Source organism: Mastomys coucha, unplaced genomic scaffold (assembly GCF_008632895.1).
Source record: "Mastomys coucha isolate ucsf_1 unplaced genomic scaffold, UCSF_Mcou_1 pScaffold6, whole genome shotgun sequence".
Lineage (NCBI taxonomy): Eukaryota > Metazoa > Chordata > Mammalia > Rodentia > Muridae > Mastomys > Mastomys coucha.
The window spans coordinates 5,829,057-5,841,385 of NW_022196912.1; the positions used below are offsets into that span (position 1 = coordinate 5,829,057).

Sequence of the window (12,329 nt, forward strand, 5' to 3'; positions counted from 1 at the left end):
AGTCGACAGTGGATGTAGGCGCCATCTTGTCAAGGCGAATGCCTCTCCAGCTCTACCGCTCTCCACACATACTGGGAGGGAACTCAGAGAGGGACAGCCACAGAGAAGACAGATTTTCAGATGTTTTACATCCTCTAACCGTGTGATTTCATGCGGTTTGAATTTGAATTTACCCATAGGATTTGAAATCACATGTCTGCGTGTACATGCTTGCACACACACACACTGATGTTTATAGAAGCTTTTCTCATGTTTGTTTAAGACTTAGAAGCATCTAGGTTGCTCTTCAGTAGACAGTTAACTGATTGTAGCACATTGAGACAATGGGATATTATTCAGCTCTAAAAAGAAACAAGTTTTCAAGCAGCAGAAAGACATACAGGAAACCTAAATATATATTAAGTATTAGAAGCTGATCTGAAATGACCACAGACTACAAGATTCTAATTATATTATCATCAATCTTTCTGGCTCTCAATGTCACAGGTTTTTATTTTGTTATTTACTATTTTAAGACAGTCTTGTATGACCCACAGTGTCCTCAAATCTGCTCTGTAGATAGGACTGATCATTAAACTGTTATCCCAAGTGGTAGAATTACAGGCATGTGTAACCTCCTTTGATTTGTGCCGTGCTGGGGATCAGCCCAGAGCTTAGTGCATGCTAGACAAGCACCCTGCCCCCTGAGGGACATCCCCTAGTCTGTAAATTTCAATCTTAGTTTGCAGGCTCTTGGCAGTATTCTCTGAGCCTTGGGTTCTCTTGCTTAATCAAAAGAGAAACCAGGAAAAAGCAAAGATACCATGCAAATGAGGCATTACAGGGTCCCGTGCTCGTGCATGGTTGGCACAAGCATAGGGCTCTCCAATCAGTTCTTGGGGATATAGGGAACAAACTTTTGTTGCCAAGAAGGCAGGCTGGCCCAGAACATGGCAGGCACAGTACCTGGCTGTGGTACAGGACCCCAAGGTCTCTCACACAGCTTGCCTGCTCTTTCACCAGGCTGCTGATCTAGGCCCGTGCATTGTTTTGAGTCTGCCTGTGTCTGGCTCACAAAAGACGTAGAAGTAGGCACAACTGTTACCTCAAGAAGGTCGTGTCTTGGTGAAGTTCCCATAAACTGCCGATGCGATGCGAAGCGTTGTAAGGAAGAGTCCAGAAGAGGAGGCAGCAGCTCCCATTTATGGTCACTTACCCCTCTGAAGATGGCTTGCATCCTCGAGACAAACCTTGACACATGTTAGGCCCACCCTATTCTGTCTCTATGGGACATGAAGGGTCAGGGGAGCAAAATGGAGGAGGTAAGGTGCGACATGAGGTGTGGGAGGACCAAAATGGAGGCGGAGGCAGTAAGGAATTAGATGGAAAGGAGAGGTAGACAAGCAGAACAACAGAGGATTTTAGGGCAGGGAAAATTCTCTGTATCATAGTTAGTGTGTGTGTGTGTGTGTGTGTGTGTGTGTGCACGCGCGCGCATGTGCGCACACTGTTATACATTTGTCCAAACTCACAGAATGTGCACTACCAAGGGTGAACCCTAATGTCATCAAGAACTTAGGTGATAACAATGTGTGATATAATTTGGCCACCTAAACAAGAATATTGCTCTGGTGGGGAAAGTGCTAATGGCAACTCCCACACAAATGAAAGGGCAGGGTCATTACCCACCTCAGTTTTATTGTGAAACATCCTGTAAACAAGGTTTTAAACTTACATAAGTAGGGCCAGGCATAGAAACGCATGTCTTTAATCCCAGCACTGTGTTGGGCCAAGTAGATTGCTGTGAGTTAAGGCTCTATATATTTAGTCCCAGGACAGTCAAAGTTACACAGTGAGACTGTGTCACAAACAAACAAACTGTATATGTGCATGAAGATAATATGGTGCGCTAATGAGCTGTATTTGTCTGTCTGTCCCTCCTGTTTAGTCGCTCCATCTTTCCCCAGGGCAGTATGAGATCCTTCCTGCACCAGTTTCCAAGAGCCCAGCCAGGTAACTAAACGCCTCTTGAGCCCCTGTGGATCTCACCCAAGCCCTCATCTTTACATATGTGCTTATGTGCCAATACCTGTGGCTTTTAAACCTCACCATGCACTTCATGACTAGTGCTTTAAAGTATTTAGTGATAGATGAGCAACATGTTTACAAAGATTTTCACTTTCAAAAAGAAAAAAAAACAAAACAACAGAATTAGAAAACCATTTTTTTCTCTTCTTTTTTCTTTTTTTCATAAAGGAGCTTCGTATTTCGTTCTACAGTTCAAAGATTTCCACCAAATTACTTCACTCCTGTAAGTAAAATATAGAGTTAATGCTAATGGATTTGATGCTTGCCCCTGCTATAGTGTTGTTTCCTCACATAGTGAGTAAGCTATGAATGAATGACCACGGCAGTTAATACAAGCTATGCACCTTAGCTATAGCTCTGTTCTATGCATCTCTGACAAAATGCCTGCCAAGAGCGGCTTAGGAGAGGGAGGACTTCCTTCCGGTGTTACGGAGTTTACGGTGCCTAAAGCATGCTGCCCTGGCTTGTCCACACCATGGTCAGGCTCACAGAACGTACAATGCCGAGGGTAAATCCCAATGTCAATATGGATTGTGGGTACAGAAAAAGCAGGCCGGAACTAGAAGTGGGTACAAGTAGGTGAGCCCCCAGTGACATGCTTCGGCCAGCGAGGCCTGACCTCCTGAAGGTTCCATAGCTTTCAAAATAGTGGTGCACAGATGGGCTTTGGCCGCAGTACTCGCTTTGCCTACAACTTTAACTGTATTCACACCCCTCTCCCCACCAAACTGAACACTTCCCAAGTCCTTCTGGTCAGCCCTTTGCCCTTTCCTATTGTAAATCTAGCCGAAAGCAGGCAGGAATGATCCTGTTATAGCCTGGATGGTGTGGTTTGGAAATTTCCTCTTCCAAATTAATCAGTCCATTTCTTTTTAATCTGGGCTCACTTCCATTTTCGGGGAATGGGAAGGACACAACCAAGTTTTAAAAAATGAATTAATTTTTGTTTTGCCAAACATAATGTAAGGCCTGCAGTCCGGTTCTCAGAGGACCCCATTTCTCCGACATCTCTCGACCACCTGTGCATCCACCAGGTTCTGGTTTTTCCAGCTCTCTCCCTAATGGCCCATCATGCTCTGCACACAGATGGACTCCTGGGGCCTGCAGTTCCACACATTGCTTCTAGGAACCAGACCCCAGAGCTCCAAAACCACAGTGCCTCGTTCACCTCAGCAATGATTCCAACTCTCAGCACCTCAAGCCACAGACTGGGCATCCAAAATATGAGCCTGTGATGCATGTTTCCAGTTCAAACTAACCATGCATTTAAAGTAGACACACTGGGAATTTCACTGTGGGGGGGAATATATATATACATATATGTATATATATATATATATATATATATATATATATATTGTGTGTGTGTGTGTGTAATTCATTGTATGGGGCTGTGAATTTAGTTCCGTGGTATAGCACTTGCCTGGTGTATGAAAGGGCCTAGCTAGGTTCAGTAATCAGTACCAAAGAAAGGAAGAAAAGAAAAAGAGATTTATTGTACAATATAATGGCTTTAATTAATTTAATTAACTTAATTAATTTAATAACAATGAATTATACTGTTTGAAATTGTCAATAATATTGACTTATTTTTTATACAAAAATGATAGGAGGTAGTGCACTTATTAACTTATTTTTAAAACAAGTTTTTATGTATTTGTGTGTGTGTGTGTGTGTGTGTGTGTGTGTGTGTCTTCACGCTTGAGTATGTGTGATGTGTTGCAGTGCCCATGTAGGCCAGAAAAGAGTGTCAGATTTCTGGAGCTAGCTTACAGGTGGTTGAATGGTCTGAAGTGAATGCTGAGACTGGAACTCGGATCTCTGAAGAGCAGTAACAGTCTTAAGAGCTGTGCCACGCCTTAGCTACTCTACCAAATGACATAATGCCAAGATTACAGTTTTCATTTATCTAAGCTCATCTTCTAACAAACAAACAAACAAACAAAACCATTCCTTATGCAAAACCCTTGTTTGGTGTCATCAGGCGGGGGAATGAGCAAATATGATTTCTTAAAAATATTTTTATTCTCACCCAAAATAATACCCATCCACGGTTAAATGTCAGCTAATGCCATAGATCCTAATGAACGGCAGGTCTCTTCCCGGGCTCCTCCTCCTCCTTCATCTTTAACTGTTAGATGTATTTCTTCTAATATCATCATTTTTCTTGGGCAGGGGGGTGGGGGGAGCATGGTGTTTGAGACAGGGCTGTCTGCATAGCCCTGGCTGTCCTGGAACTCAGTCTGTAGACCAGGCTGGCCTCAAACTCACAGAAATCCACCTGCCTCTGCCTTCCTAGAGCTGGGATTAAAGGCATGTGACAACACTGCTTGGCTATATTTCTTACACAACTTCTTTTTAAACATTAGGTATAATCTCTAAATTCTCTCTGTATAGACTATAAATCGGTTTCTGTGGGGACCCCTTGTTCCGCAGGGTGATGAGAGTTCTGGCCTGGTAGGCAAGGAATTCGGTGAATGACAAACAGAAATGACACAAAGAAGTGTGGGATCTGAGTGTATTTGCACAAAATAAGAATCAGTCTTAAGCTGGGTGGTGGTGGTGGCACACGCCTTTAATCCCAGCACTTGGGAGGCCTAGGCAGGCAGATTTCTGAGTTCAAGTCCAGCCTGGTCTACAGAGTGAGTGCCAGGACAGTCAGGGCTACACAGAGAAACCCTGTCTCAAAAAAACAAACAAAAAAACAAACAAACAAAACAAAACAAAACAAAAAGTCAGTCTTATACAGAAACAGGGTGAATGTCAGGGATAAAGTAGGCAGGTAGCAGTCACATCAAAGTCAGTAAATCAAACAGCCAGGTGTAAATGATTCCTTTGGAAGAACAATAGTGCTCTTCCCTGCTGGGCTATCTTGGCTGCCCTAAGCAAACACCCAACTATGTAATTCTTCTGGGCTGTCAGAAGTATGCACCATGGGGTCTCATTCTTGCTAACCTTTCATGAATAATACATTCCTTTAGCTCCTGGGAGTGATTCCTGGGAGCATTTGTGGCAGACTCCCAATTTGCCAGGGGAGCCGACCAACTTCCCTTTAATATGTAATAAGTTTGCCATAAACTAACTTTGTTGTCAGTAAACTTTAATGCCTGATCTCTTTCACCTTCTCTGGAGACAATCTGTCTGAATAGGTAACATCCTTGAGAAATTCCAGACCGAGAATCAGCTCAGCACCGATTAGGTTTAGTTAGAACATTATGGAGGTCGGGAAACATTGTTCAATTTGTTTGGCTATAACGAACATATGTCTTAGGGTACCTTTATGCCTGAATAAAGAAAGCACGCAGATCCCTCCACAGACTTTAGCAGAGACCAATCTGGAACACATCAGAGCTGGGAGATGTCAGCGACTGAATACTCAGGAGGCTAGCTAGCTCCCTTTGAAGCCGTATGCCTCAGGTCTGTGATCAGGTTTTTTAGACCTGTCATGCAGACACAACTGAAGTAGAAGAGTGCTGTGTGACACACACACACACACACACACACATACACACACATGCACACCTTCCCTACCTTCAATAATGGTACCAGTTTTAATGTTAATGTATGTAACATTTGATACATTTTGATTTTGCTCCCTGTCAAGCTACATGCTTCTGGGACGTCTTATTTTCTACACATCAGTGGCTGCTTTAGTTTTGTTTAGCTTGTTAAGGACCCCAGCTTCTCAAGCCAAAAGAAACAAACAAACCCAAGAAATTCTTTCAGTAATGCTCAAAGGCATTAATACATCAGTTGCACTGGAGAGGCCCAGAACAAGCTAAACTAATGCTTTCTAATGCGTGCTCGTTCTGGAAGATTCCTTGGCTATGTCTTGCTGCATGCCGCCATCTTGGTAGAACACACTGATTCTCCTCCTAAACTTAAAGGTGGCTCCATTTTGGAGACCTCACACCTTCTAACATGAGGCACAGAGACACAATGTCTCCAAGTTCTATGAATGTGTGAAGTAGTATGAGACACTTGACTAACATTTTTTGCCAGTATTCTGGAATGTTTCTTTTGTGAGGTCCTAGCTCTTGTCTTATCTTGGACACCACCTTATCAATTCCATCTTCTGAATAAGATCAATTCGCTAATTTGGAACATCCTGTCCTTCAGAAAAGGGTCTCTTTATTTTCAGGGAAAATGTTCGCAGGCAGGCACCTGGTGCTGTGATTCATGTCGGTCCTGAACACACCTTCCTGGAGCAATGTAGGCTTGGCTCAAACCCATAAACTTGTAAGCTACTATACCCTTTGATCCCCTCAGAGGAAGTCGATGGCCTGTCTGTCAGGCGTGTGCTAGCACAGAGTGCTTGTAAGACCACCTTAATTTGAATGGTTTGGAGATGAATGTATGAATTCATATACTTAGCCAGATAAATGTACTAACTCTAATACTTAGGCCATTATAATCCAGTTTCTTTTTTGAGAAAATTCATGTGGCTGGCTTTATCATTCATTTTAATTTTGCTATAAGTTGATATGATATTTATAGAACGGTTAGGGAGTCAGGCCTGGGAGCAGCTTAGTAAGTTACCTGTGCAGTGGTTTCTGGCTGCAGACACCAGTATTCTATATTGGGCATAGACAGGTCCGTTTATCCTCACCATGTGAGGTAGTAGCATATACCTTTATTTGGGAAGCCAATGAGTGGAAATTAATTACCTAAAGTTACACGGCCATTAAGGGAAGACTTAAGATTTACACCCTCCCCATAATGATCCTAAGAATGTGAGCAGGCCTGCCTAAGGAATGACTGTGGTCTTCAGGTAGTAGAAGCTGATCTGTGGTCACAGAAGCAGTGACCATAGTCCACTGGTTGCTATCATGTCCACCTGTCCCTTAATACTAGAAGGAAACTAGGCACTGGATTAAAACTGTATAGAGGTATTGATCTGGCACCCACCCACCTCTTCATATGGAATGCTGACCATTGAACATTTGCCACCTGGGCAGAATATTGGTGGAATTGGTGCACTTGGTGTGTATGTATAGTTTCAGCCACTTGGGGAGGCAGAGGCTCCCAAGAGAACTACTTGAGTTTCAGGAGTTTAAGAGTGGCCTAGATTACATAGAAAGGATATATGAGACAAGATGTAAATATAGGCAAGTGGTAGAGAACTCACCCAGCTTGTGAAGGACCCTGGGATCAACACTCAGTGCCCTTCTACCCCACCAACCACAAAAAAAAAAAAAAAATTGGCCGATGCCAGTATATCCCAGCCATACGCACAGGTTTTTATCAGGCACAGGAGAAGGAGATACACAGCATGGAAACTTAACTAAGATAGAATTCTATGAACAGGAGAGGAAGATTCTCCTAGTAATATCAACAGTGAGGCGAGAAAGATAGTTTTCAACCTAGGAATCTATGTCCAGCCCAACTAGCAATCAACTGTGAAAGTGGAATAAAAATATTTTCCAACACAGTAGGTCTGAAAAGATGGCATAGTGGGTACAGCACTTGCCACGAAAGCCTGAAGACCTGAGTTCAAGTCTCCAGTACGGCTGGGTACAGTAGTATGTATCTTTAATCTGGTGCTTCTAAGGCAAGATGTGGGATAGAGACAGGAACCCACAGAAGCCTGGTGTCGTGTCCGCCTCCACCAGCAAGAAAGACGCTACACACAAGCTCTTCTTTTTAGCAGTTTATTCAGGAACCTTCAACAGTCTTCAGCACCAAGGGCAACGCCCCCCGCCGTTAAGCACTCCCAAGCTTAGCCAATCCCAATGGGCCATGTGGCAAAAGCGGATAGGTCACCAAATGCGGAAGCAACCAAGGGCAGAAAGCTTAGCCAAATAAGGACTTTGTTTATGAGACCGCTCGCTCTTGGGATGGTAGAAGCCAGCGCCGTCTCGGGGCGCTGCTCAAGCGGCTCTCCACAGTTCCCCCTTTTAGTTTTTAAATGAAACAGGCAAGAGTAGAGGTCTGATCTCTGATGCTGGAAACAGGGACATTGTACTGATCTTCATTTAGGTGTCATCCACCCAAAGAGTACCAGACCCGTCAGATACCTTTTTCTCAGAGGCGGGGCCTGGGGTATCAACCCGCGTACAATCAGACATGCTCTTCTCAGGGCCGCTAGAAGCTGACCTGGAGTGCAGTGCTTTACCTTGCAGCCTGAACGTGACGATCGTTTCTGCATGACTGCCAGCCATGCCTGGGGAGACTATCCTGCCTCAATGGCCATAAATGCCTGCACAATCATGGCTGCCTCCCGCCTTTGAGTGAACCTGATCCTGTAAATATACCACAGGCCCACAAGGCAGACCAGCAATAGGAGACCAACCATAGCCCCCATGCTTGCCCATTCTTTCCAAGATGACAAGCCAGAGGCTAACCCAACATCTACCCGTGTGGAATTGACTGTAACCATGGACAATCTCAGCTGATCCATCAGATCCTCAAAATTCGCCAACCAATTTCCTCAGTTCCGCTTGGCTCTCCATCTGGAACAGGAGCAGGAGGATGCACAGAACCTTCAGGCACGATCTTTTCATTTTGCGTGGCACACTTCCGCGTCAGTCATTTGGGAACCCACAGAGGCTCCAAACAACCCTGGGGAAAAACACAAACAGATCCTCTCGCCCATGCCAACACTGGATCAGGACCATGCCATATGCCCATGATCATATCCTTCCACTTCACAAATCCCTTCAAGGAACCTCTGCTGCACTGATGACGATCTGCAGAGAAAGGCCATCCACATCCAAATTTTAAAAATTTAAGGTAAAAAGGGCAAGGGCTATTCTTTCTTTTGGGGTATGGCCTTGGCCAATTCCCCATTTTTGTTTTTGTAAAAGCTCTTTTAAGGTGTGATGAGCACGCTCTACAATTCCTTGCCCTTGAGGATTATATGGCAAGCCATGGGAGACATGAACTTTTATCTGTTTACAAAAGGACATAAAAGTCTGAGCTGTATAGGCAGGTCCATTATCTATTTTTAGCTGCTGGGGTTTGCCCCAAGCAGCCCATGTCTCTAGGCAATGCGAGATGACATTGCATGCCTTTTCTCCACTCAAAAGGGTGGCATGAATGATTCCAGAACACGTATCTACAGATACGTGAACATATTTTAAAGTTCTAAATTTAGAAACTGTGTCACATCTATCTGCCAAATCTTAAGAGGGGGCAGGCCCCGTGGATTGACATTTATGCCAGGGGGATGATGATGGATTATACATTGAGGACAATCTAAGACCACCTGTCGGGCATCAGCTCGCGACAGGTGGAACTTCATCTGTAAAGTCTTAGCATTTACATGAAAAGTCTGATGAAATTGTCTAGCCTGTTCCAATGAAGAACTCATAAATATACATTCTATTTTAGTCCATTGATCTACAACATCATTTTCTTTACTTAATGGTCTGGGTAATCTTGTATGTGCACGAATATGCTGAATATAAAATAACTTTCTTCGTTGCCAAATTAAATTTTGTAAATCTTTTAATAACGCACAAACAGTATTATTAATTTTAATGGGGCCAGCAGTTTTAAGAATTTTAACAGCATTAACAACATAAGCCAAATCAGATATCAAATTAAAAGCAAATTAGCAATTTTTAAAAACTTCAATTATTATTTTTAGTTTAACTACTTGAGGAGAGCCCGGCGGGAATTGACATAACACGGGCTCTTGTTTTTCTATTAAATAGGCCCCACAACCCGTTTTAGAACCATTCCTAAATACATTTGGGGCCCTGTAATATTTTGGTAATATTTCCACTCACTTCTCCTTTATTAGGTAGGGATTTTCAGGCCTTGATAGCAATTTGATTTACTTGCTCAAACACCTGTACAGGATACCCTGTTTGCTGATTTGCAAATTTGCCTTGCCCTAGTAGCATGTCTCTATTCCAAGCCTGATTTCTTGTTGCCTGATTTGTGGCAGCTTGCTTAATAGCATACTCAATCAAAAATGTCTTCTAATCCAAATATTGCCCCGGGCTCAGGCAAGTGCGAGCCAGACCGCTCCAGTCACTTGGCATCATGCAATGTCTATTAAGAGCCTCCACCTGAGCTAAAGTAAAAGAGGCAGTAATGCCATAAGTACGAACAGATTTAGCCAAGGATTTAATTACTTTAAAATTGAGCGGTTCCTCATATCTGTTTTCTTGAGCATCTTGAAAAACTGGGCAGGCGAGCTGGAGCTCTGACCTTACCACTCACCAAACTTCTGGGCAAAATGAGCGGCCTGACCCCCCATTGTTGATTGGATTATAGGGGGGAGGCACTGACGGCACGCAGCCTGGGGGCCTGTGTCATTCTCTGGGCCCTTCTTCCTGCACTACTCTTTAATAGAGCTTCTCTCAATCTTTTCAATCAAAACCTGTAATTCCTCATCTGTATCAGACCACTCGGTATCTGAAGCTTCCTTCTCTGACTTTACAGATCGCTCTTCCTTCAGCTGTTTTAATGCGGCTTTCCCCTCTCACGGCCTTATAACAGCGCTGATCTTTCAAACAGCTCCTAACAAGCTTTTTTTACACAGGTCTTACACCTGCTTTTAAAGTACCCTGGTCCCAGGAGAAATCTAGATCCTTCTCTAGCTTATTTCAGCATGAAAGGGTGAGGTTCCCAGACACTGCGCACCAAGGGGCAGCAGTGTCACACTCAGTGAGGAACCTCTCCAGTGTGCTCTTCTTAATTTCTAATTTTTTTTTGACAATAACAGCTCTTGAAGAGCCAGAAAAATTGGGTGTGATTGCAAAGCACCCATCTTCACTTTTGTTTTACTTTTGGTTCGCTACTCCATGAAACTTTATTGCTCCTTTTTGGAGTCCTTATAGCCTCTACTTCCGAGGTCTTTATTGCCCCAACTCCCGAGGTCCTTATTGCCTCTACTTTCGAGGTCCTTATTGCCTCTACTTCTGAGGTACTTATTGCCCCAACTTACTTGGGAACTTACCAACCGGTGGCCCTGACTGCAAAAAGTTCTGAGTCTCCTCAAGTGAAAGAGGAGTGAGTTCCCCATACGAGCCACCACTTATCGTGCTGCCTCGACCAGCAAGAAAGTCGCGACCCACGAGCTCTTCTTTTTAGCAGTTTATTCAGGAACCTTCAACAGTCTTCAGCACCAAGGTCAAGGCCCTCGGCCATTAAAACTTCAGCACCAAGGGCAATGCCCCCGTTAAGCACTCCCAAGCTTAGCCAATCCCAATGGGCCACGTGGCAAAAGCAGATAGGTCACCAAATGCTGAAGCAACCAAGGGCAGCAAGCCTAACCAACTAAGGGCTTTGTTTACGAGACTGCTCGCTCTCGGGATGATGGAAGCCAGCACAGTCTCGGGGCACGGCTCAAGCGGCTCTCCACAGCCTGGGAGTCACTTAGATTGGCATATGGAACGGTGAACAACAAAGAAAGTGTCTTAGAGTTTCTGATGCTTTGATGAAACACCATGACCAGACTGTTTGGGGAGGTAAGGATTTATGTGGCTTACACTTCCACATTGCTGTTCTTCCCATTGAAGGAAGTCAGGACAGGAACTGGAACAGGGCAGGAACCTGGAGGCAGGAGCAGAAGCCAAGGAGGGTGCTGCTTACTGGTTTGCTATGTAGGCTTTCTTTTCTGTTTTGTTTTGTTTTGTTTTGTTTTGTTTTAGACATGATTTCTCTGTGTAGCTCTGGCTGTCCTGGAACTCATTCTGTAGACCAGGCTGGCCTTGACCCCTATCCCTTGTATCATCATCACCAGGCTTATGGAGGCATTTTCTTAACTGATGTTTCCTTCTCTCAGGTGACTTTAACTTGTGTCAAGCTGACATAAAACCGTCCGGCACAGAAGGTTAGGATCAATACCTAGGTTGTCCTCTGACCTCCACAAAATACTGTCAAGCATGAAAAACAACAACAACAACAAAAAACACACATAAAATGACCTCCCAAATGTCCTTTTTTATTACTATTATTAGATATTTTCTTCATTTACATGTAAATTCCTCCTTTCCCAGTTTCCCCTCCAAAAAAACAAAGAAACAAACAAAAACAACAAAAACAAACCCCTGTTGCCTCCCCCTTCCCCATGCCTGCCACCCCACCCTCTCCCACTTATTAGCCCTGGCATTCATCTACACTGGGGCACAGAACCTTCACAGGGCTGAGGTCCTCTCCTCCTATTGATGATCAAATGTGCAATCCTCTACTATACACATGCTGCCAGAACAATCAGACCTTTCCATGTGCAGTCCTTGATTGGTGGTTGAGACCCTGGGAGCTCAGAGGGTACTAGTTAGTTCGTATTGTTGTTTGTCCTAAGGGGC

At 44.0% G+C, this 12,329-nt stretch overlaps 1 protein-coding gene across 1 annotated transcript in view; it reads left to right on the forward strand.

Moving 5' to 3' along the window:
• The window catches only part of Stpg4 (sperm-tail PG-rich repeat containing 4), a 61,586-nt gene that overhangs the window by 19,872 nt on the left and 29,385 nt on the right, over positions 1-12,329 (forward strand). Inside the window, exons 4-5 of the mRNA XM_031356898.1 lie at positions 1,928-1,992; positions 2,236-2,290. Of these exons, the coding sequence (XP_031212758.1) occupies positions 1,928-1,992; positions 2,236-2,290 (120 nt within the window). The remainder of the gene's footprint in view (positions 1-1,927; positions 1,993-2,235; positions 2,291-12,329) is intronic.